This window comes from Pezoporus occidentalis, unplaced genomic scaffold (genome assembly GCF_034315485.1).
Source record: "Pezoporus occidentalis ecotype Australia unplaced genomic scaffold, CSIRO_AGI_Poc_V1 ctg63, whole genome shotgun sequence".
Taxonomy (NCBI): domain Eukaryota; kingdom Metazoa; phylum Chordata; class Aves; order Psittaciformes; family Psittacidae; genus Pezoporus; species Pezoporus occidentalis.
The window spans coordinates 132,962-157,205 of NW_026915977.1; the positions used below are offsets into that span (position 1 = coordinate 132,962).

Here is a 24,244-nt window from a genome sequence, read left to right on the forward strand (position 1 = left end):
AGCACAAGGCTTTTCCTGCAGTTCACTACAACCAGAGCAGCTCCCCTCCAACTCCATTTGGTCTCCTGAGGATGGGGTGTCCCCAGTCACCAGGGGATAAAAAGGGAAGGAAGAAAGAAGAGATACTCAAAAGCTGTATGGTCACAGTCGTGGTCAATGGGCTCTTGCTCAGCCTGAGCAGGGGCTGCACTTCCCATCTCAATTCAGTGGTCCTCTAAAACCATCCTGGAAGACTCAGAGATCCTGAAAACACATCAACATTGTCAAGATATTGAGACCCTACTGTGGCCTTTCAATATGTAAGGGGCTATGGGAAAGCTGGAGAGGGGCTTGGGACAAGGGATGTAGGGACAGGCCAAGGGGAATGGCTTGAACCTGCCAGAGGGGAGACTGAGATGAGCTCTTAGGCAGAAGCTCTTCCCTGGGAGGGTGCTGAGGCGCTGGCACAGGGTGCCCAGAGAAGCTGTGGCTGCCCCATCCCTGGCAGTGTTCAAGGCCAGGTTGGACACAGGGGCTTGGAGCAAGCTGCTCTAGTGGAAGGGGTCCCTGCCCGTGGCACAGGTTGGGACTGGGTGAGCTTTAAGGTCCCTTCCAACACAAACCACTCTGGGATTCTAAGAGGTTACTTTGTCAACCCAACAGGGCCGGGGTCCTCTTTAGATGACCCTCATTATACCCCCATTAAAATACTACAAATCACACCCATAAGACACAAGACCCCCGCTCAGATTGCAACACCCCTCCCTGCGGTGAGGGAGCCCTGATGTAACCTGATGTACATGAACTGACCCATCACTAAGCGCCGGCGGTGCTCTGGGGAGTTACCAACCGGATCCGAATGGTATCCATGGAATCGGTGGGGAGTGGCCTTATGGGATGTCACCTAGCCCCCCTTTTCTCGCAATAAACACGTACCTCATCTCCTGCGCATGAATCGTGTATTTCACACCGGGAAACAGACCCATTCTGGGGCTGCAAGGAAGGGCATCACCCCACACCCCCACCGCACTCCGTTCCAACCCCAACCCACCCCAGCACAGGGCACCCGCCCAAAGGCCAGACCCTGCCACCCCTGTTGAGCAGCAGCAACCCATGGGGGACAGGGATTGGCTCATGGGGGGGGTCATGGGAGCTCATGGGAGGGCTCATGGGGGGCTCATGTGGGTTTCATGGGGGGCTCATGGGGGGCTCATGGGGGGCTCATGGGGAGGCTCATGGGGGGTTTCTGGGGGGCTGATTGGGGGATCATGGGGGGATCATGGGGGGCTCATGTGGGGTTCATGGGGCACTCATGGGGAGGCTCATCAGGGGCTCATGAGGGACTCATGGGGGGGTCATGCGGGGTTCATGGGGGCTCATGGAGGGATCATGGGGGGCTGATTGGGGGCTCATGGGGGACTCATGGGGAGCTCATGAGGGGCTTATGGGGGGGTCATGGGGGACTCATGGGGGGCTCATGTGGGGTTCATGTGGGGCTCATGGGGGGCTCATGGGGGGCTCATGTGGGGCTCATGGGGGGCTCATGTGGGGTTCATGTGGGGCTCATGGGGGGCTCATGGGGGGCTCATGTGGGGCTCATGTGGGGTTCATGTGGGGCTCATGGGGGGCTCATGGGGGGCTCCGGGCCCTCCCGGCAGCACCAGCTCCACGCCCTCACGGTGGCCGCCATGACAGGTGTCACGTGACCCACACCGTCCGGCTCACGTCCGGGCGGGCCGCGCGCCGCTGCCGCCACCTGCCGGCTCCGCCGCTGCCGCGTGGGGTCCCGCTCGGCTGCCGTACGAGCGGCAGTGCGTCAGCGTCACGTGACCGGAAGTACCGGGAAGCGCCGGGGGCGGCCGGGCGGAGGGGCTGGCGGGCGGCAGGGCCGGAGCCGGGCCCCGGTGAGTGCGAGCGGTGCGGCCGCTGTCCCGACCCGTCCCGTCCCGTCCCGTCCCGTCCCTTTCCCCTTCATTTCCCTTCCTGTTCCCGTCCCTGTCCCCTCCGCTGCCCCCTCACGGGGAGAGGGGAACGGTGCAAGTGCGGACACCCCCCCCCCCCCCCCCGGCCCTGCCCGGGCCCCGCCGCAACAGGGCCTGCAGCGCTCCGTGCGCGGTACACGTGTGTGCGCGACGTGTGCGGGTCACGTGCGCCTGTGTTACATGTATGTTACACGTGTGTGTGCAGCGAGTGCGTGTTGTAAGCGTGTCATGTACGTGCACGTTACACGTGTGTGCAACGTGTGCGGGTCACGTGCGCCTGTGTTACACGTGTGCTACACGTATGTTACACGTGTGCTACGCGTATGTTACACGTGTGTTACGCGTATGTTACACGTGTGTTATACGTGTGCTACGCGTATGTTACACGTGTGTGCGCGTTACGTGTGTGCTGGTCACGTGCACGTGTGTTACACGTGTGTTACATGTGTGCGTGTTACATGTGTGCGTGCAATGAGTGCGTGTTGTAAGCGTGTCATGTACTTGCGTGTGTCACGTGTGCATGTCACACGTGTGTTACATGTGTGCGTGCGAAGCGTGTGCGTGCAATGTGTGCGTGTTGTAAGCATGTCATGTACGTGCGCATTACACGTGTGCGACGTGTGCGGGTCACGTGCGCGTGTGTTACACGTGTGTTACATGTGTGCGTGCTACATGTGTGCGTGCAATGAGTGCGTGTTGTAAGCGTGTCATGTACGTGCGCGTGTCATGTGCGCGTTACACGTGTGTTACATCTGTGCGTGCGAAGTGTGTGCGTGCAGCGAGTGCGTGTTGTAAGCGTGTCATGTACGTGCGTGTGTCACGTGTGCATGTCACACGTGTGTTACATGTGTGCGTGCGAAGCGTGTTACACGTGTGCTACATGTGTGCGTGTGCTAGCATGTATGTTACACATGTGTGCGAAGCGTGTGCGTGTTGTAAGCGTGTCATGTGTGTGCTGGTCACATGCGCGTGTGTTACACATGTGTTATGTGTGCGTGTTACATGTGGGCGTGCAACGACTGCGTGTTGTAAGCGTGTCATGTATGTGCATGTTACACGTGTATGCAACATGTGCGGGTCATGTGCGCCTGTGTTACACGTGTGCTACACGTATGTTACACGTGTGCTACGTGTATGTTACACGTGTGCTACACGTATGTTACACGTGTGTGTGCGAGCGTGTGCGTGTTGTAAGCGTGTCATGTACGTGCGTGTTACATGTGTGTGCTGGTCACGTGCGCCTGTGTTACACGTGTGTTACAAGTATGTTGCATGTGTGCGTGTTGTTACACGTGTGTGTGAAGCATGTGCGTGCAACGAGTGTGTGTTGTAAGCGTGTCATGTACGTGCGCGTTACACGTGTGTGTGACGTGTGAGGGTCACGTGCGCCTGTGTTACACATGTGTTACATGTGTCCGTGCAACGAGTGTGTGTTGTAAGTGTGTCATGTACGTGCGCGTTACACGTGTGTGCGACGTGTGCGGGTCACGTGCGCCTGTGTTACACGTGTGTTACACGTATGTTACATGTGTGCTATGCGTATGTTACACGTGTGCGTGTTACATGTGTGCGTGCAACGAGTGCATGTTGGAAGTGTTTCATGTACATGCGCGTGTTACACGCGTGCTGCGCATGTTACACGTGTGTTACACGTGTGCGTGTGAAGCGTGTGCGTGCAACGAGTGCGCGTTGGAAGCGTGTCATGTACGTGCGCGTTACACGTGTGTGTGCATGCGTGCGTGTTACGTGCTCGTGCTACCCATGCCGTGTGTCGGAATGGCCATGGGTGTGAGGAGCCGCTGCATCGCCCCGGTGCTGGCCGGGCCTTCCCTGTTCCCGGAGGCTCCCAGGCGCGGGAGGGGCTGAAAGCGGGGATAAAGCAGCACCAGCACACAAAGGGTGACGTTTGTTCACTCTGACGTTGGAATCTGATTGGGGGGGGGGTGTGTGGAAGCTCCTTCTCTCCTGTTCTCCTCTGCAGCCTGGGGTGGGTGTTAACTGCAGGCTCGTGGCCGAAATGAGCTGGTTTGCTCCCAGCGTGGCCCTGACTGCCGGCATCCGGAGCTTCTCAGTGTCAGCAGGAGGGACCGGTGCTCGGGTAGCACCAGTGGTGCTGGGCAGGGGGAAGCAGGGCTGGGTGTGCTCCTCGTGTGGGTCTTGTGTGGGTTTCAGGGGGGGGCTGAGGGTTTCAGGGGGACCTAAAGCACAGAGGGACCCAAAGGCAGGGTGCAGCTGTATCCCCTTTCAGGGAGCTCATACTCTGGTGGGCAGCATCCTTCCAGGAATGTTGTCACAGAATCCCAGACTGGTTTGGGTTGGAAGGGACCTTAAAGCTCCTCCAGCTCCAACCCCTGCCACGGGCAGGGACCCCTTCCACTAGAGCAGCTTGCTCCAAGCCCCTGTGTCCAACCTGGCCTTGAACACTGCCAGGGATGGGGCAGCCACAGCTTCTCTGGACCACTCCTCACATCCAGCTAACACTGAGCCCTGCACTCGTGTTCCTGGCCTAGAGCTGGTCTGTAAATGTGACCCAGACGCTGACACAAAGATGTTTCCGTCCCAGAGGACCTCCACAAAGTGGATCTGCAGCTGCAGGGCCCAGCTCCAAAACTCCGAGTGCCTTTTTGGGGCGTCACTGGAAGCGAAATCTCTGCAGAGACTTGCCCAGAGGTGGGAAGGAGTTTGGCTGTGGTTGAGCAAGAAGGAAGGAGGAGGGAGGCAGGCTGATTACTCAGGATAACAGGAAGAGAGGGGAGTTGAGGAGAGGCGTAGGTTGAGTTGGAAGAGGGATGCTGTTGAAACTTCAAAGAGCACAAAGATTGAGGCTGGGGGTGGGTGAAAGTCATGGGCAAAAGGCCACTTGGACCTGTTTCTTTCAAAGGTGCTTTTGACGTATCTTGACCCGTGCCAGCCTCACTCCCCTGTTCCTTTATTTTGCTGGATTAGGAGTAAGGAAAGAGAGGAATAATTCTCTTCCTTTACTTTGGGAATACCTTCCCAAATGTGTCACAGCTTAATACAGAACAGCATGGATGGTATTAGCAGCACATAACATTCACCTTTGGTGGGTGAACACCGGGGCTTTGCAGTGGGTCTGTTGGCACCAAGGGGAGTGTTTCTGGTGACAGCAGAATGCTGGATTTCATAGGCAGGATCACCTTCAGCAGCAAATAGGTATTGGTTTCACTAAATGGCCTGTCTGAATAGTGCTTGCTTGTCTCTAATGGAAAAATAGGTAGGAGACACGGAAAACAGAGTCAGAGAGGAAAGTGTTTTGGAAAGCCTGGGGCAGATAAACCTCCTCTTGTCCAAGATCATTATTGCAGCTTGAAGCAGCCCCTCAGTGTCCTCCAGGACCTCTGGGAGGTGCTGGGAGATGATGTTGGAGGGGATGGGGTTTCGTTCCCCCAGGTCTGAGCTTTGGCCCCTGCATGCTGCCTGTCTGCAGTCGAGCAAAGGCACATCTCTCACTCGTGGCTAGGTCAGGCTGGACAGCACAGCCAGAGCTTTGAAATCCAGCTCCTGCTTGCTGCTGCTGCTGGCTTTGCAAGGCTTGGGCTGTGCCACAGCATCGCAACGCTTGGCTCTGGTTGTACTGTCCAGGTTCTTCCCTCTGCTCACAACGCAGTCAGTGGCTGTCTCCAGAAGTCTTCATTTCATCTTCCCTCTTCCCCCCCGACCCCTAACCTCCTATTCTCCACCCAGGTTGCTTGTTTCACCTCTCCTGAGAGGATTACAGCTCCAGCAGCTTCCCCCCTCGCCTCCCAGCTGCTTTTTGCTGCCCCAAGCTCTGTTCATGGAGCAGAGGATGCGAGATCTCTTCGTCTGCCACAGTGTGAGTCGACACAGGGGATCCCAGAGGGATTTGAGCCACTTGACTTTGCACTGGAGCAGATGGGGAGTGCTCCCATGCCAGCTGGGTGCTGAGATGCTGTCCTCAGACAGGAGCTGAGCACCAAAAGGCAGAGGTAAAGCTGCCTGGTGAGAAAACAGCCTGCAGAGAGCAGCAGGCAGCTTGTGCCTGGATGGATAGGAGATGTCTGTCTGCCTTATGATAGTTAATGCTTTTGCTGCTGTGGGATTGTTCAGGGTGTGTGATACAGCCATGGAACCATCCCCACAGCAGGCAGCTCCCCACATCTGGCACCAAGAGGGGAGCAAAGGCCATCACTTCCACTCTCCCCATCCTCCCTCCCTTCCCCATCACTCTTCCTTGAAAGCAGCTGATGTTTTGCTGTTGTGATGCAGGAATAGACCATATAATGGATCACAGGAGATGGGGAGATTCTTGTACTCAAAACCACACAGTTTATATTCAGCCAGAGCACGTGGGATCCCATCACAGCCCTCTGCTACTCATACCCCAAAGCCACAGTGTTCACCCCCAGTCTTCTTCCCCCCGAGGCATCCATTCTGCAGCTGCAAAACTGAGTTTCCCTGCCCTGATTTGGCATCCTGCTCCAGCCCTCATGGAAAGCTGCGTGCATCAGCAGAGCTCAGAGGGATGCCCAGGAAGGATTTAATTCCCCCATGTGGGGAGCACAGAAGCTAATGTGTATTGCAGCCTCTCTGCCAGGCTTTGGTTTTCCCCATTGCCCAGCTCCCTGTGGTACTTAAAGCACGAGTGGTTTTGAAGCAGTGGCGAACGCCTGGGGTAGATGCATCTTTGGGGTTGGCCACATGGGGTGGGCTCTGAACAGAGCACTGACCTGGTGCTTCTGTTTTCATCAGCATCTGAATCATCATAAACAGGCTCATTTGGCAGCTCCGGCAGGCTGGCAGCACACAGCTTCCCTCCTGACACGTTTCTCATCCTCACCCTCTGCTGTAGCTGATTTAGGCAGGAGTTAGGAAGGCACCTGGCACATTTTAAGCCTTTATACTCTAAAACTAGGGGAATGCTCCCAAATGCAAATGTAAAGCTCTGTTCTCTCTGGTTCTCAGCTCAGGATGTAACATCTCATAGAACCATAGAATGGTTTGGGGTGAAGGGACTTCAAAGCTCATCCAGTTGAAATCCCCTGCCACAGGCAGGGACCCCTTCCACTAGAGCAGCTTGCTCCAAGCCCCTGTGTCCAATCTGGCCTTGAACACTGCCAGGGATGGGGCAGCCACAGCTTCTCTGGGCACCCTGTGCCAGCGCCTCAGCACCCTCACAGGGAAGAGCTTCTGCCTAAGAGCTCATCTCAGTCTCCCCTCTGGCAGGTTCAAGCCATTCCCCTTGGCCTGTCCCTCCAGGCCCTTGTCCCAAGCCCCTCTCCAGCTTTCCTGCAGCCCCTTTAGGCACTGGAGCTGCTCTCAGGTCTCCCCTTGAGGAGCCTTCTCTTGTCCAGGCTGACCCAGCCCAGCTCTCTCAGCCTGGCTCCAGAGCAGAGCTGCTCCAGCCCTCACAGCATCTCCGTGGCCTCCTCTGGCCCCGCTCCAACAGCTCCACGTCCCTCCCGTGCTGCTGCCCCAGAGCTGGATCAGGGCTGCAGAGGGGGGCTCCTCAGCGTGCAGCAGAGCGGGAGAATCCCCTCCCTGAGCTGCTGCTCAAGCTCTGGGGGTGCAGCCCAGCACACGGGGGGGTTCTGGGCTCAAGTGCACATGGCAAGGACATGGGGAGCTTCTCATCAATCACCTGAAGCTTCAGGTCCGCTGCACAAATGCATTTTCATTGTTTAGAATGAAAGAAAAGCAGTTTGGGTCACTTAAAAATGAGAAAGAAGTGATTTTTGTCTCATCTCCCATAGTCTGTGCCAGGTTACTTGTAGCTGCTGAGCAGCAGCTGCCGTGTACCCCATCGTTGGGTATATCAGGTCACTTGGGTGCTTGTCTTGACCTGCCTTTGCATGACGTGATGGTTGAGAGCAGCTACCTTACAGCTTTGCTGGGCAACATCTGCCATGGCTCAGGGAAACACTGGCATCACCTCCCTTTTTGGTAGCATAAAGGCTAAGATTAAAAGTGCTTCATGGTAGGTGGAAGCCACTCATTCTTCGTCTGCCCTTTTTTCAGTACCTGGAAGCAATTCTGAGCCCAGTAAGTTGTGATCCATGGCTACAGTGCTAATATGCCGAAGATTTCCAAGGCTCAGCAGGGTGACCACATTCTCAGCTACAGCCAAGTGCAAGGCCAAGAGTGGGAGCAGCAAAAGTGAGGAGGAAAAGGAAGAGACCCCAGAAGCAGCCACCACCAGAAGCGAATCCACAGCCACAATCCAGTTGCTGAATCCATTGAACTACAGAGTGCTGTATAATCCATCTGCCTATGCCCGAAGCAGAGCTGCCTCCCAGCAGCATGCTGCTGGGAGCAGTGGTGATGCTTTCGCCAGCCTTGGCACCACACAGGTTGGTTCCACCTCTTCTCAAGCTTGGCCACCCATCAGAAAGCCCAGGTCCAAACCCCTCCTCGAGCAGACCATCTCAGCAGGCCTCTCTGCAGCACAAGCCAAGGAGGAAGCAGAAAAGGAGAAGTCAGAGCTGCACGACTCCAAGGAGGACCCCCGTGTGTTTCAGAAGGGGAGGCCTGAATACAGATCCCTCAGCTATGACAAGTCTGAGCCAGTAGAGACCCTTCCTTTAGAAGAAGGTGACTCCATTCTACACAGTGTGGCCACCTCCAAGGGCAGCCAGAGCCCGGGAGCTATCACAGATCACTTTGTCAAGCTGAGTCGTTTGCCAGTGGAACAACACTCAGCGTTGGTGTCCGACCCCAGGTTTAACAAACTGTGTCACTGTGCTGTCAAAAGCATGGGCTTGTTCAGCACTTCAGATCTCATCCATGTTCTGAAGGCTTGTGTCCGTCTGCTTGTCCCAGCAACCCATCCTCTGCTGAATGCATGCGAGAATGAGTTCTGCCGGCGGCTGTGGGACATGAACCTGGACCAGGTGCTGCTGGTGGCTGACTGCTGGCGCTGCCTGGAGCGGAGCGTGCCTTCCTACCTCAGCATTCTGTTCAGCTATGCCAGCATGCACTGGAAAGACCTCACTTTGCCCCACTTTGTCCAGCTCCTTTATATCATAGGCGAAGGCCGGAGGTCACCCGCGGACTTGATGCAGAAGGTGGAGAGCATGATTCTGAAGCACTTGGATTCCTTCACCTTGGAGGAGGTGGGTGCTGTCTGCTTGGGGCTCTTTAAGTCCCTCAGTGGTATCTCTGACCATGTCATGAGAAGAATTGCAGACAGAGTCTCGCTGCAGATGGATGACATGAGCACTTATGCTTTGGTGAACGTGCTGAAGCTGCTCCGCTACACTCGCATGGACCACTTGCCCCTCTTGAAGGAACTTGGGAAGGTTGTTCCTGCCCGGATTCCTACAATAAACATCCAGGGCATCATGCACATCAGTCTTACCTGCTCATCCCTGCACTACTTTGACGAAGGCATTATGGCTGCTGTGGCCGTGGCGTTGCCATCTAAGGTGGCTTACTGCCGAAGCAAAGATGCTGCCAAGTTCTTGTGGTCCTTCGGGTGCCTGGACTATGAACCTCCGAACGAGGAGGAGTTTTACTCCAGCCTCATAGAGCAGATGCATAGAAAACTCCACGAGTTCGCCAAGTTTCCTGAGCATCTGCTTACAGGTTTGCTTGGCCTGGCATTTGTCAGACGCTTCCCAGAGGAGCTGATAGACTATGCTTTGAGGGATGAGTTTATCCAGAGAACGAGAAGTAGTAAATACGAGCTCCAGAAGGACCTCTTCACCCTTGGTAAGAGTGTTGAAATCGAGTGCCCGAGCTACCAAGGCAGCCGCCTTCCACCTCAGCTTTCCCAAGAGATCACCGAGATGGTTTTGACTTTTGCAGAGCAAGAAATCTACGTCAGGCCTGAGATTGCGGAAGCCACAGCTCTTCTCGAGAGCATGTTGGGTGGCCGCGAGTATGTGAAGAGCCACATGATCCTGCCTCACACGAGATCCAGCGATCTGGAGGTCCATTTGGCCGTGGATGGACGTCCCATCCCTTTCAACTTAGAAGACCCTGTTAGAGTTAAGAAACTAAAGGACATTGGAGTTAGTTTAACGGATGACTTAATGTCTCAGCTTATAAAAGGGAGATCTCACAACCAGGCTCTCATGGAAGTGGGTAATGAAGCTGAGACTGCCAGGCAGGAGCGAGGATGGACACCGGGCTCAGAGAGGGATCAAGCTATGCTTTCAGGTGGATCTCTTGCAGATGCCTGCTTTGAAGCCCCCCCATCCCTTAGGCTGAGCAGGCATCCTCAAGGGGTGAAGCTGGCTATTCAGGTGTCCAACAGAAACCACTACTGCTACTCCTCCAAGCGCCTCTTGGGGCTGCACAGCCTGAAGCGACGGCAGCTGCAGCAGCTGGGGTACGTGGTGGTTGAGCTGCCCTTCTGGGAATGGTTTCCCCTGCTCAAACGCACGCGGCTGGAGAAACTGAGCTACCTCCAATACAAAGTGTTCAACCCAGCACTGCTGAGCAGGGCTGCTTAGGCTGGCGGGGAGCTTGCCCCCAGCCTCCCCAGTGCATCTTGCTCTGCGGTTACTGGTTGGAATGGTGTCGGGGTGTTGGATAAGTGTCTGGCAGGTGCTCTGTGTGCTCAGCTCTTGCTGTGTTAGGCAGCTCTGCTCTGCTGAGCCCTGTGGCTCCCCTTTTGTACTCAGATCCTCAGAGTGCTCCTGTGCCAAATAAAAACTCCTGGCCTGTGTGTTTTTCTCTGTGATTACTCTTTGTTCCCCGCCCTGAATGGAAGTGGATGGGTTTGGTGCCTCTCTGAAAGCAGAACAGTGGTAGTTGATGATTTTTAGTCATGAAGCTGGCCCGGGTGCCAGCAGCAGTGTTTCTGTGCTGTTTCCATCACCGTGGAGCTGCGGTTGGTGGGCATGCAGTCTGAGCTGCTCCTTGTGTGTGAAAGGCGGGCGGTGGGATGGAAGCTGGGACCCTGAGACGTTCATTTCAAGCTCAGTTGAAGCTCTCAGCAGTGTCTGGCAGAGAGGATTTGCATCTGGTTGTCCCTATTGATAATGCCTGCTGCCAAATGGGGCTGACGGAGCCACCTCGAGGTGACAGTGAGAAACCAGAGTGCGAACTGTGGCTGTGTGGAGCATCTGCTCTGGAGCCTGCTGGTTTCGCCCCCCTTCCCATGGCTCGCTGTGGTTTTCTTGCTCAGGTGTCTGATCTCTGCACACTGGTCTGAGGATTGAGCTCTTGCTTCCAGGTGATGGTTCTCTCCGAGAGGAGGGACGTTTCCTGGGGTGCACAGGGCAGGCTCTGCATCTGACCAGAGCTGAAGGGATGATTTCACATGGAGCTGCATGTGAAACTCCCATTCCTGCTGCAAAGGCAGGCAGACCGTTCTGGCTGGTTTGTAGTGTGATGTTTCAAGATGTATAGAGGTGGAGGACGGGGAAGAGAGGTGTCAGTAAGTGACAGGGGGTTGGAACTGGATGAACTTTAAGGCCCCTTCCAACCTAAACCAGTCTGGGATTGTATGATCACACTGCCTCAGTGGAAAGATCCCTGTTCACCATAGGGCAGACACAGGCTCAAGGGAGATGGGCACTTGTGTGTCATCCTGATGGCACTTCAGAATCTGAGCCCTTCATGGTCCTTGAGTTGTTTGCTTTGACAAGCAGTGGCTTTAGTCATGGGGTCCTGGGCTCGCTGTCCCCATCTGAGCCTGGCTTCTCCTCTGACCCATTCCTTTGCCTGTCCCTGCTCATTCTTGATCCTCAGCCAGCCCCTTTACTGTCCTATCGCAGTGTGTCCAGCCAGCTCTCACTTTCCCTCTTCACACGGATTCTTAGTCCTTATTTCTTCCCAGTTTCTCATTTCATCTGCCCCTCCATCCCCACTGTCTTCTGAGTTATGGCTTCATAGGAAGAGTAAAGCAAAACACAGCCATGGGGAAAAGTAACTGGGTGACCAACTTGGGTTGTGAGGCAGAGCTTGGAGGGGCAGTGGCTTGGACGTGCAGCATGATGTCTTTTCTTACTGAGATGTTGAAGCTGGAAAATCAGCTTGAGTTAAGCGTGTCTGGGTCACAAACAGGAGAAAATCCTATAAAAGATACCTCTGTATATACATACATACACACTGAATTGAAAGACAGCACATTTAGTGAGAGAGTAAGATGGTTTTAATTAACCAGAGCCAATTGCCACAAAACACAGTAGAAAAGGATGAGACCTCAGGAACAGCTTAGGCTTGGAGGAGATATAAGTGTCCTAAGGGGTGCCTTGCACCCATCTGTGGTTTGTCTGTCATGAGGCAGCGCTATGGAAGAGGAGGTTGCACGACCACAAGGTCCACAGGAGAAGCTGGCGTCTGATACAGGCAGGATCTCAATAGACAAAGGCTCATGAGGAGTGAGTTCTTAAAGCAAGGAGTTTGCAGGATGCAAAGGTAAAGGCAGGGTCTCACCACCAAGACTTGCTGAAGGTGAATGCACTGGGCTGGTCAGGTTGGAATGGAGAAGACTTCAGGTCAGGAAGGAGATGGGAGTTGAAACTAGAACAGAAGGCAAATCCTGCATCATTGCAAGGAAGGGAACGAAGAGTTGGGTTTGTCATAATAGTAGTACTGAAAGCCAAGCTTATTTACCAGGCAACAGGTTCAGAAGGAACCAAAAAGAGTAGTTCTGTCACCCAGCCTGCAGTTAAACCAGCAACCTTCCTCTCACAGGATGGGGATGCCAAAAGTGAGACCAGCTTAAAAGCCTCTTTGAACAGCTCCTCACTGGAAGCCTCTCGGGCTCAGAAAGCCAAGGAAGTGCTATCAGAGGAGCATTGGTTTGTGCTTGTCCTGTTCCTGTGTTCCCTGCTGAAGAGCAGGCATTGCTCCTGGTGCCTCAGACCAAATACTGGGCTAGAAGGGGTGATGTCTGTCTTGCTGCAGCTCTTTTTAGGTTCATACCTGCTTCAGTGAAGCAGTGGCATTGTAACCTTCAAGCTGTGCTCTCTGCAGGCCTGGCTTCCTGTGGGATTTGTACCTCAGGTCCCACATTTCTCATTCAGAACCAGGCTGCAACCCTGTGCTTTTGCAGGCAGGCAAAGTGAGCTCCTATCACTGTATTCCAATGGACCACCGTGCCCCCAAAAGGGCTGATTTCATTTTGGCTGAACTCACAGCTCCAGCTGAAACCTATTAAAGGGCTGCTTGTGCTGGAAGGAAGCAGCAGGTTCCTGGTTTGGCAATGGGATATTCAAACTAAGGTTACTGTAAGGTTAAAACTCTTACGGATAATTTCATTCTTAGGAGGGACGTGATATAACTGATGCGAGTCACATTCTTTTCAGTGGAGGAGAAGGTGCATTCACTTGAGTTTCTTTAATGAACACTGTTAGAAGAATCAGCTAGGTCGGTGTTCAGAATATAGATCATCTCCCTCCGAGCTATTAGATGCTCCCTTGGAGCTATTAAATACCGATTAGTAATATTTGGGTTTAATCCTAGCTTCTCTCTAAGGCTCCTGAAGCCCTTAAGAACCATTTCTCGTTGCAGCAGTGTGTTAGTGCTGACTGGTGTTACCCTCATCCCAAGAGGCCCCATCCCAGCTGCTTGTGCTGGGTGTTGTCCAAGAGCACAGGCAGAGTCCTGCCTCAGAGTGAAGGCACAGGTAGATGTGGCACACAGGGAGAGGCAGGCACAGGGATGAAGCAGGGAGTTCAAGGCCCAGTGGGAATGGATGCCGGTGATGAATGCCCTGGTTGGATCGCAGCCCATGTCCTCCAGTTCCAGCTGAGGCTGCCAAGAGCTCACAGTGGTTCCTTTGACAGCCTCATGTGATAGAATCATAGAATCCCAGCCTGGTTTGGGTGGAAGGGACCTTAAAGCTCCCCCAGCTCCAACCCTTGCCACGGGCAGGGACCCCTTCCACTAGAGCAGCTTGCTCCAAGTCCCTGTGTCCAACCTGGCCTTGAACACTGCCAGGGATGGGGCAGCCACACTCTGATGCTTCATCTACCAGACCTGCTGCCTCCTTGATAAGCTTTCACATCTAATTGCTGGTCCATATATAGGTAAGATGATTTTAGTTAAAACAGCCATTTTCTCTCTGATGGGTTCACAAACTGACACAGCTTTTTCCTTCCATCCTATCTCAACCACAGTCATTTGGGTTTATATTGGCTTCACCTCCTGGACTCAGATCTGAGCTGCATTTTAGGAGAAGAGAAGGCTGCGTGGAGACCTCATAGCAGCCTTCCAGTATCTGAAGGGGGGCTATAGGGATGCTGGGGAGGGACTCTTCATTAGGGACTGTAGTGACAGGACAAGGGGTAACGGGTTCAAACTGAAACAGGGGAAGTTTAGGTTGGATCTAAGGAGGAAATTCTTTCCTGTGAGGCTGCTGAGGCACTGGAATGGGTTGCCCAGGGACGCTGTGAATGCTCCATCCCTGGTGGTGCTCAAGGCCAGGTTGGACAGAGCCTTGGGTGCCATGGTTTAGTGTGAGGTGTCCCTGCCCATGGCAGGGGGCTTGGAACTGCATGATCTTAGGGTCCTTTCCAACCCTAACTAGTCTATGATTCTGTGATCTACCAAGCTTGTCATTCACGCAGGCTCCAGAACAAGGTCCTTTCACTGATGTTCACTTGCTTTTTCTTTCATTTCTGTTTTTTACAAGCTGAATCTGATGCTCACAAACTGAGCTCTCTCCAGCTGCCAAGATGGTAATAAACGTCTGTCTCCCACAGTTCAAGCCAAGGATTCACTGCAACAAGGTAAAGTAGCGATGTGAGGCGGTTTAGGCAGCTGGAGGGATCGGGTATAAGCGGTGTGTTGGACTGGTTGGGGCTCAGGGGGTCTGTTTGCTGCTCATGTGTTATAATTGGTGTTTCTGGAAGACTGATTTTTGGCCACCCATGCCAGGGTTTCCTGGGAAAAGAAAGCAAAAGCAGCTCACAGCAAACTCCCCTCGTTTTGTGAGGTCCAGAGGGGGATTTTAACATGGGAGGCTGTGGATGTCCACTGCCAGCAGAAGTATTGAGAGCAGCTGCAGGTAAAGAGCAGGCGTTTTAGTCCACAAAGCCAGGAGCATCTTTGTCACTTAAAATCATTTTGCAGCGATGTGGGAGGGCTGTGATTTGGGTGGGTTTGCTCAGAGCTTTCTCTTCCAAGCTCAGCAGTCTCCTATCATCCTCAACAAAGTGGTTCCAAGCCCCTGTGTCCAACCTGGCCTTGAACACTGCCAGGGATGGGGCAGCCACAGCTTCTCTGGGCACCCTGGGCCAGCGCCTCAGCACCCTCCCAGGGAAGAGCTTCTGCCTAAGAGCTCATCTCAGTCTCCCCTCTGGCAGGTTCAAGCCATTCCCCTTGGCCTGTCCCTATAGGCCCTTGTCCCAAGCCCCTCTCCAGCTTTCCTGGAGCCCCGTTAGGCACTGGAAGGCTGCTCTGAGGTCTATAAGGACAGGTAGGGTTGATCCCAGAGCTGGAGAAGGCAGCCAGCTCTCTGACCTCCAGAGGTTTCTGAGGTTGGATGGGGCTTTGACCAACCTCCTCTAGTAGAAGGTGTCCCTGCCCGTGGCAGGGATTGGAACTGGATGCGCTTTAAGCTCCCTTCCAACACAAACCATGCTGGGATTCCATGATTTTAGGTGCCTGCCACCTATTTTCTCCAGAGGTCTCTTTCCACATGGCTAAGCTGACATAATGTTTCACCAGTGTTGAAGGACAGAAGACTCCCATCTCACCACACACACACACGCTCTGCTCCCAGCCAAACTCTCCCTCTTGGTGTAGTTCACTGACCCATCCAAAACCACACACTAACCACATTTTTGCACTCTTTTAGCTGTTAAATCAGCTCTGAAAATGACTGCCCAGGTGGCAGAGGGTGTAGAGGAGAGTGGATGGGACCATATGGCTGGAGGAGGGTGGGAATGGGTCTGCTGGGCCTCAGTGGCAGGGATCTCCTGTGTGGTCTCCCTGCACGTGAAACCATGGTTCCCAGTTGATGTCTTCCTGAGGCTCTCCATCAGTGCCTGTGAATGGGTTTTGAGTTTCTGGCTCCGAATTAAATGCGTTTTTCTCCTGCAACACAGATTTCTGCTGATGGTTACGAAGTGGAGAATCTCATCTCGGAAGACCTGGCCAGGAGAAACCGGGGCTTCCGCAGTGAATACTTCATCAAACCTCCGGTCCACGTCACCATCTCTTTCCCCTTCAACATTGAGATCTGCAGGATCAATATCGACGTCTCATCCGGGGGATACCAAACCTTCTCTGGGCTCGAAGTTTACACCTCTACCTCATGCAATAAAACCTCTTGGCAGAGCCCTGAGGGTCAGTTCTCAGGTCTGGCCAGTCAGCCCCTGTCAGACAAAGACACTTTCACACTGGTGGGCAAAGCTGTCTTAAAAAATCAAAGCAAAGTGACATTTGGCCATAGAGGCTTCAAGCCAAGGCCTCCCTTCCATCAGGTGGAAAATGTCTTGTCCTACCCCGGCTCTGCCTCTCAAGACCTCTGGAACAAAGGGCCCTCCTCGCTGAGCAATGTGTCCCACTTGAGGATCTGCATCACCCATGTGGCTGGGGGCGGCCTGCCTTGCATTAAGAGGCTGGAGGTGTGGGGCCAGCCTGCCAAATCCTGCCCGCAGGAGGTGATCGAGGGTGTCTTTCAGGTGGCCTCCCAGTTCTTCACCCAGGAGGTTGGTCACGTCAAGCCAGAGCTCTGGACGCCAATGGAGAGCGACTGCGTGCCCTTCAGTGCCAACGACAGCGAACAGCAGACCCTCCGCAAGCTGGTGGATGTGGTCCAAGACATCCCTGAGGAATTCCTGGACCCCATCACCCTGGAGATCATGACCTTGCCCATGCTCCTGCCCTCAGGGAAGGTGATCGACCAGACCACCTTGGAGAAGTGCAACCGGAGCGAAGCATCCTGGGGCAGGGTCCCCAGTGATCCTTTCACTGGGGTGGCCTTCAGCCAGCACTCACAGCCCCTACCTCACCCTACCCTCAAGGCTAGGATAGACCATTTCCTCTTGCAGCACAGCATTCCTGGCACCAACCTGCTGGGGAGGGCTCATGCCTCGGAAATGCTCGTCCCTTCTTCCATAACAATGTCTTCTCTGAAGAGGAAAATGGACTGCATGGATCCGAGCTCTGTGCAGCCACCTTATTTTTCCTCTACAAACTTACTTGTCACGTCTACCTCAGAGAACAGTGCTAAAAAAATGAAACCTGACAGTGACTCACATTTGATCCACATGGACTGTTCCACAGGTACCGGGGCTCCCCAAGTCCCCTTGTGTTCCTTGAATGCCTTGAGAGCCTGGGGCCAGGTTTTCAAGTCAAGAGGCTCCACTACAGTCCCATCCCACCTCTTCAAAGCTTTAAGGCCGTTGTGTTTTGCTGCTGATAGATGCCATGGGAGTCAGGTCATCATCTCATTCACCTCTCCTCAGCACAACCTGCCATGCTGGATGCTGTTTGCTCCCATTCTCTTTCACCTTTTCTCGCCTCTAGGCTCCTTGTTCTCGTTGTGTTACCTGTGCAGTCTCCTTCCCAGCCCTCGTGTTTGCTCAGGTCACCTTGTTCCCCTTTTAGTTTGTGTTTCCTCCTTCCTCCTCCTTGCTTTCAAGCCACTGTCTATGTGGAGACAACATTTTTCTCACAGTGTGCTGGTTTAAAGTCTCTTTATCGTGGGTGATTTATTACCTTACCCATCAATGTGTTCTAGCATCAGCAAGAAGGTATCCACAGCAGAAGCGTCTGGTGGTGCAGCAGTGATGGCACAGGGAGGGTCCTGACTGGTGTGGGTCTTCTCCTGAGGACTGAGATGGGGAGGAAGGCAGGAATGAGGCACTAATTCTGCTCATGGATTTCCCTGGCCATACTCTTGGTGCAGCTGATTCCCTGCAGTGTCCCTGCACAGGTTGTGTCCCCAGGGACGTGCTGGCTCCTTCCCTTCTCACAGGGCTGCTCCTGCTGGGGCAGAGGCTGAGGCTGGGGAGCGTGTGGCTGTGCTGCCTCCAGTCTGCCCTGTCCATAGTGCAGCAGTGCAGGGGCTTGGAACTAACAGCAGCAAGGGAATTGCTCCTTCAGAGCAAGGAGGAGGCAGCCCAGGTTGGGAGAGGCTTGCAGTCAAAGCAGAAAACCATTAGAGACGTTAGACCAGACTTGTGTCTCCAGGGGAAGGAAATGGGTCCTGCTTTCCTTTTATCCTTGTTTTTCTCCGCAGTGCAGTAACAGCATCCCTGGGCATAAGCTCCCAGAGGCAGAAAACCAGTGCAGACCTGCATCTCCCAGATAAATTCCCTGGAAAGCTGAGTGTTTCCACTCATCCCCAGCCATGCCACAGCTTTCAGACCAGGCAGGCAAGGCAGCGTTACGGCAGCACAGACAGACCTATGAATCCACGGAGCACTGGGAGTGTAGGATGCTCCTTGTAGGTCCAGCAGCATTCAAGTGCAGGACTGCTGAGGAGGAATCAAGAAAGCCAGGGTGATCTGTGGGGTAAATACCAAGGAGATTCCCACCTCTCATCCCAAAATCTATTGGCTTTTTGTGCTCTATTCCCTAATGACCAGAACCTTCATCCCACGATGAAGGGTGGCTCCCAGGGAGCTGCTGCTCCTCTTAACTCCACACTAGATCTTTCTCCCCAGATCCACATCTATTTTGCCATGTTTGCTTTCTCCCTTGTTGGCACAGGGATTCCTGGAATCTATTGGAGTTGCTGGCAGTGCAGCTGTTAATATCCATGTAACTACTGCACACAGCAAGGCTTAAACCTTCTCTCTGGTGTCTTAAACTGAGTTACAGCTTTAGGTTAATGGTCACACTGTAGGAACAAGGTAAACTTAAATGGGAATTAAGATAGGAAGGAGATGTCTTTAGCAATCTTGTATTTAGAGGAGCTTGGAGGGAACAAGTGTCTGTGAGGTTTCTGTCACCTAAGGGCTGTCTCTCAAGGCAGGTAAGGCAAGTTTTCTTGTGTTCTCCAATCTGGAGGTCTCAAACATGTCAAAAGGTGGCCTCATTCCTGCTGGAACCTGTCCCCTCCTTCACCTTGCTCCCCAAAATGTTTATAGGAAGAAACTCTGTTTGATTTTAAACAAAAGTCTTTAAAGACCTGATTGAAAATAACTGATGTTTGTGGCCCCAGAATGAATAGGAAGAAGCCAGACTGCACGTTTCCACTCTGATCCCTCACTCTCGTTCAGTGCTTTAGGAGGACCCATCAGTTATTTTCCCTGCAGAGATGTGTAACGGCTCCCGCTGGGGATGTGCCCCAGCCCCATAGGAGCAGGGAATGCCCTGTGGGGTCCTGGAGCTCCCGAGGGAGCCGTGCCCATCCGTAAACAAAAGCACATTGCTCAGAGCATGCTCCAGTGTTTCATCAGCCTTGATTGCTGTGGCACATGTGCAGCACTAATTCAAAGCTCTTCCTTGGGGAGATGGATGTAACGGGATTAGCGATGCAGACAGCATCCTCTTAATGCACAGCCTGAATGAATGCCTTCGGTGGGGCACAGCACAAACACTGCAGGGAAGGGTGCGACCCTGCACCTTTGGCTTCATCCCTTGACTCAGAACTGAGACAGGATAACATCAGTGCCCCCAGCTGTTAGTAGTGTCTTCAATGTTCCCAGTTAGCTGCATGAAGCAAGGCTGGGAGCGCTGGGCTGGCTCGCTCAGTGGGGAAGGCTGAGGGCTCAGGAGCTGGTTTTGGGATGATTTGGGGTTTTGCCCGTTTTCAGACCTGCAGGTAGAAGCTGCCACCTGAAGGTTTGTTGGCACTGGGGCACGGCATGGATGGCTGACAGAGATCTGTAGGACTTTTCATCCTTAGGACACAAAGGAGAAGCACTACATCCCCATCCTGGCACCTCAGCAGGGAGAAGAGACCTCTTCAGAAAGCAAGTGGCAGGGCTCCTAAAAGCATAGAATCCCAGCCTGGTTTTGGTTGAAAGAGACCTTAAAGCTCATCCAGCTCCAAACCCTGCCACGGGCAGGGACCCCTTCCACTAGAGCAGCTTGCTCCAAGCCCCTGTGTCCAACCTGGCCTTGAACACTGCCAGGGATGGGGCAGCCACAGCTTCTCTGGGCACCCTGTGCCAGGGCCTCAGCACCCTCCCAGGGAAGAGCTTCTGCCTAAGAGCTCATCTCAGTCTCCCCTCTGGCAGGTTCAAGCCATTCCCCTTGGCCTGTCCCTACATTCCTTGTCCCAAGCCCCTCTCCAGCTTTCCTGCAGCCCCTTTAGGCACTGGAGCTGCTCTCAGGTCTCCCCTTCAGGAGCCTTCTCTTCTCCAGCTCTCTCAGCCCAGCCCCATAGGAGTGCTGTCCCACAGGTTCAGAGGCAAAGCAGCATTCCTGTTCCTCATTCTTCCCCCCCCCCCCCCATCCTCTTCTTGAGCTTCTGCTTCTCTTTGCAGATCTGGTCTCTCACGAGCAAAAGCTCTCAGACAGTTTGGACACTGCCTTGACCTCGGCGCTCAGCTCCATGCCCTCATTCACAGCCAAGCTGATGAAGAGCCAGCAGCAGGCCCAGAGCGAAGGAGGCTGCAGCAGCTCCTGGAGTGTGGGCACCATCCTTGGTAAGCAGCAAGTGCCTCTGGGTCACCATGGGGAGCCGGAGAGGAGAGCTGGGGCTGGGTTAGCAGCGAGGGTTGTGCTGCTGCTCAGCATCTTCTGATGCTTCCTCACACACCAGACTAGAGCCATAGAATGGTTTGGGTTGGAAAGGACCTTAAAGTCATCCAGTTCCAGCCCTCTGCCATGGGCAAGGATGCCTTACACTAAACCCTGTTGCCCAAGGCTCTGTCCAGCCTGCCCTTGAACACTGCCAGGGCTGGAGCATTTACTGTATATATATTCAGTATTCAGACATGCTGTTGCCTCCCAGCAAGCTTTACTTTACAATCCCTAGGTCCTGCTTTTTCATCTCAGCAGATTTAATGGTTTATTCTCCCATTGAGGCAGGTTAGACCTCGTTGGCCCTCAGAAAGTGAGGTCTGGTGTCCATGCCCTCAGTCAGGGCGGGCTGCAGCAGGGATGCTGTGATTTGGCACTTGTCTGTGCTGCCTGAGGGCAATCCTGGGTGCTTTGCACTGAGGCATGGTGCTAAGCCCAGCCTGGACCAGGTTAGTTCAGACAGAGCTTGCCCCATGTTGAGGTTTGGCTGCTCCCAGAGCTCTGATATGGGCTAAGTGGCTTAAATCATAGAGTCATGGAATAGTTTGGGTTGGAAGGGGCCTTCAGAGGTCATCTTAGTCCAACCCCAGTGTCCCCTGTTAGCTGCACACAGTAAGCTGGGGAGTTGCCATGTGGATTGGAAGGAGCCTGGTGTGGAGGTGCAGGTGGAGAGGCGTAAATCTAGCAAATACCACTCAGCCTGCTGACCCTTAACAGGAGCAGGACATGGTAGCAACATCATGGGTCAACCAGCCAAGTGTGTGCCCAGTATCCCGTTGGGTTTGACTATAGACAGGCCAGGCTGTTGAGTCCTCGCAGTTCCATCCCATCAGCCAGACGTGCTGATCCAGCTGTGTATGCATTCATTCCCAAACTGATTCCATTGGGGCACAGGGAAGCGTTGAACCTCCCTCTATCCCTCCACAGGCTGATGCCCTAACTGAACCTTGTTCCTCTTCTTCTCCTGTGTAAGGATCCACCAGAGGAGAGGGTTCAGAGGGACCAAATGCCCCTGAGAACAGGCTGGCGCTGGCTTTCTCTCTCAATGGCTTTTGCTGTTTCACAGTGACGTGAAGCTGTTAAGCTTTATTCCCTGTCCCCTTTAAAATTGCTGCTGTTTAAGGGCTGACTGAGTGGCCCTTGATAGATGGTGCGTGCCAGGAATGCAGAGTGATCCCTAAAGTGTTTCACTCGGGAATAGGGGATTTTCATCGGAGCGCTGGAAAAGCGGAAGACGCCGATTTAGCCTCGGGAGAAGTGAAGAGCCCTTTGCAGTCATCTGTCCTCAATGAAGAGCCTGATGGTGCAAGTGCTGGTGTGATTCAGCCCCTTCTGAGCACAACCTGCCCCAGAAGGAGGCTGTTCCCTTGCCTTATGGCAGTGATAAAACGGGCCACGGTCCTGAGCCATGAGCTGTGCTGTACAGCTGCAGAACATGGGGTCCTTGGAGGGATTAGGCATCTAAGGGGTGGCACAGCACGGACTTGGTCCTGTTTATCAATGGCCTGGATGAAGGGATAGAATGTACCCTCAGCAAGTTTGCTGGGGGAAATGGCTGCTGCAACCTCAGGTGCTGCCATAGGCTGGAGAACTGGGCAGAGAGAAGCCTCATGAGGTTCAACAAGGGTAAGTGTCGGGTGCTGGACCTGAGGAGGAAGAACCCCCAAGCACCAGCGCAGGTTGGGGCTGACCTGCTAAAGAGTGGTTGAGCTGAGAAGGACCTGGAGTGTTGGTGGATGATGAGTTGACCATGAGCTGCAGTGTGCCCTTGAGCCAGGAGGGACAAGAGCATCGCTGGGGTGCAGCAGGAGGAGTGTGGCAGCAGGCTGAGGGAGGTGATTCCTCCCCCTTTACTCGACCCTGGTGAGCCCACATCCGGAGCGCTGCATCCAGTGCTGTGCTCCCCAGTACAAGAAAGACAAGGGGCAACTGGGCAGGGTCTGGCAGAGGCCACAAGGATGAGCAGGGGTTTGGAGCATCTCTCCTGGGAGGAGAGATTGCAGGAGCTGGGGCTGGTTAGTCTGGAGCAGACTGAGAGGGGATCGCATTGATGCAGATCAGTATCTTAAAGGGGGGGTGCCAGGAGGGTGATGCCAGTGACAGGACAAGGAGCAATGGCCATACACTAAACCACCACAAGTTTCTTCATCTCAGCATGAGGAAGAACTTCTTTACATTGAGGGTGTCAGAGCACTGAACAGGCTGCCCAGGGGGGTTGTGGGGTCTCCCTCTCTGAAGACATTCAAACCCCACCATGGACACATTCCTATGTAACTTGCTCTGGGTGGCTCTGCCTTGGCATGGGGTTGAGCTGGACGATCTCCTTCCAACCCTAATGATGCTGTGACGTGTCACCCCCCTGACCGACCCCTTCTCCTGTCGCCTTTGCAGAGCACGGCAGGAGCAGCCAGACCCAAGGATGCTCTTCCTGTGGCAAAACCTTCTCCTCCTACTTCAAAACGGAGCCCGTTTACCAGCTTCCCTGTGGCCACCTCATGTGTCGCCCGTGCTTGGCCGAGAAGCAGAAGTCTCCATCCTCCATACTCTGTGGGAGCTGTAAGAGGCCGGCTGGCACGCACGACGTCAGGAGGGTTCACTTCTGAGCCCTCGGCTGCCAGAGCCTTCCAGGAGGATGAGAACAAGGAGCTGCTCCCTGTGTCTGTTGATCCATAGGAGGATGAAGGCCTTTGGAAGAGCTCACCAAGAGGAGCTTGGTCTTCTTGTGCTTACAGAGTAGTTTGGGGGGGGGGGGGGGGGTGTTTAGAGCATCGCGCCGGAGCAAAGCGATCCGAGGATAATAAAAGCCATAGCTTCTTTAACAAGGAATATGTATTTATACAGGACTGATTTCCAGCTGTCGCCCTCTTCCCGCCATCCCAGTGGCTCAGTGGTTTAGCATAGGTGCCTTTTGGACTGTGAGTTCAGCTTCCCCGTGAGTTCAAACCATTCACATCTCTGACGCGCAGCCATTCGGCCGTGGACCAGGCAAAGTCCTCGTGATGGACAACAACATGCATCTGTCTGACTTCTCCCCCCCCCATTCCCTGCCTTACTCCTCTCCTCCCTGCGGTGCTGCAGGAGCACATCAACCACCCTGGAGTCCAGCAAGTCACAGAAGCGAGGCCAGGGGCAGCGAGCTCATCCTGCTCATAGCAGCTCCTGTAGAAAAGCCATGGCATCACACCAGACGTCACCCTCGGTTCGTGTCGCGTGTCTGGACCAGCTCCGTCTGGCTGATAGACAGTTAAGCCTTAATAAAACTTATGTTTAAAGTCAGGTTCTCTTTCTGACTTGTCCATTGTGCAGCTTCATGAGCCCGTGGAGTGAAATCTCGTCACAGCACTGAGGAAGCCAGGTGGGAAAAGCAGACTCAGCACAGTGGATCTGTGGGTTCTAGTGGGGTTAGAGCAGCAGCCGTGTGGACCGCCATGGGTTGAGGCTGAGATACCTAAACCTGAGGAGATCTGGTCTTCAAAGAGCTCCTCAGAAGGAGAGTCACTTGGGATACATCCTATCTCCAGCACATCCTGGATGTGCCAAGGGTTAGGTGACAGCGGAGGGTTCTGTCACCTCTACAGCCCCCCGTTGTCACCACTTAATGGGTAATTTCTGCAGAGCAGGTGCTGCTCACTGATGCTCCAAGGTAAGAGGCTGCAGCTGACTCAGTTCCCCTTTACTTGGAACACCTTTCTTGGCTCTTA

The 24,244-nt window shown here is 54.0% G+C and overlaps 2 protein-coding genes across 5 annotated transcripts; both read left to right on the top strand.

The window, feature by feature from the left end:
* Positions 1-1,760: 1,760 nt before the first annotated feature.
* FASTKD5 (FAST kinase domains 5) lies at positions 1,761-10,611 on the top strand. 2 transcript variants are annotated; one of them, XM_062640106.1, is made up of 2 exons: positions 1,761-1,883; positions 7,959-10,611. In XM_062640106.1, exon 2 carries the CDS (start codon positions 7,997-7,999, stop codon positions 10,394-10,396), a length of 2,400 nt encoding a protein of 799 aa, XP_062496090.1. In that variant the 5' UTR covers positions 1,761-1,883; positions 7,959-7,996; the 3' UTR covers positions 10,397-10,611. The 2 variants fall into 2 exon arrangements, with proteins under 2 accessions (XP_062496090.1, XP_062496091.1); XM_062640107.1 differs by lacking the exon at positions 1,761-1,883 and adding an exon at positions 5,403-5,929.
* Positions 1,761-23,663, top strand: UBOX5 (U-box domain containing 5). Of its 3 annotated transcripts, none has more exons than XR_009968805.1 (5): positions 1,852-1,883; positions 14,530-14,626; positions 15,947-17,284; positions 20,285-20,446; positions 22,935-23,070. XR_009968805.1 is itself a non-coding variant. In XM_062640116.1 (5 exons), the coding sequence occupies exons 2-5, from the start codon at positions 14,573-14,575 to the stop codon at positions 23,144-23,146; spliced, it is 1,611 nt and encodes a 536-aa protein (XP_062496100.1). In that variant the 5' UTR covers positions 1,856-1,883; positions 14,530-14,572; the 3' UTR covers positions 23,147-23,663. The 3 variants fall into 3 exon arrangements, 2 of the variants coding, with proteins under 2 accessions (XP_062496099.1, XP_062496100.1); XM_062640116.1 differs by having other exon boundaries at positions 1,856-1,883; positions 15,947-17,129; positions 22,935-23,663; XM_062640115.1 differs by lacking the exons at positions 20,285-20,446; positions 22,935-23,070 and having other exon boundaries at positions 1,761-1,883; positions 15,947-19,808.
* Positions 23,664-24,244: the final 581 nt, after the last annotated feature.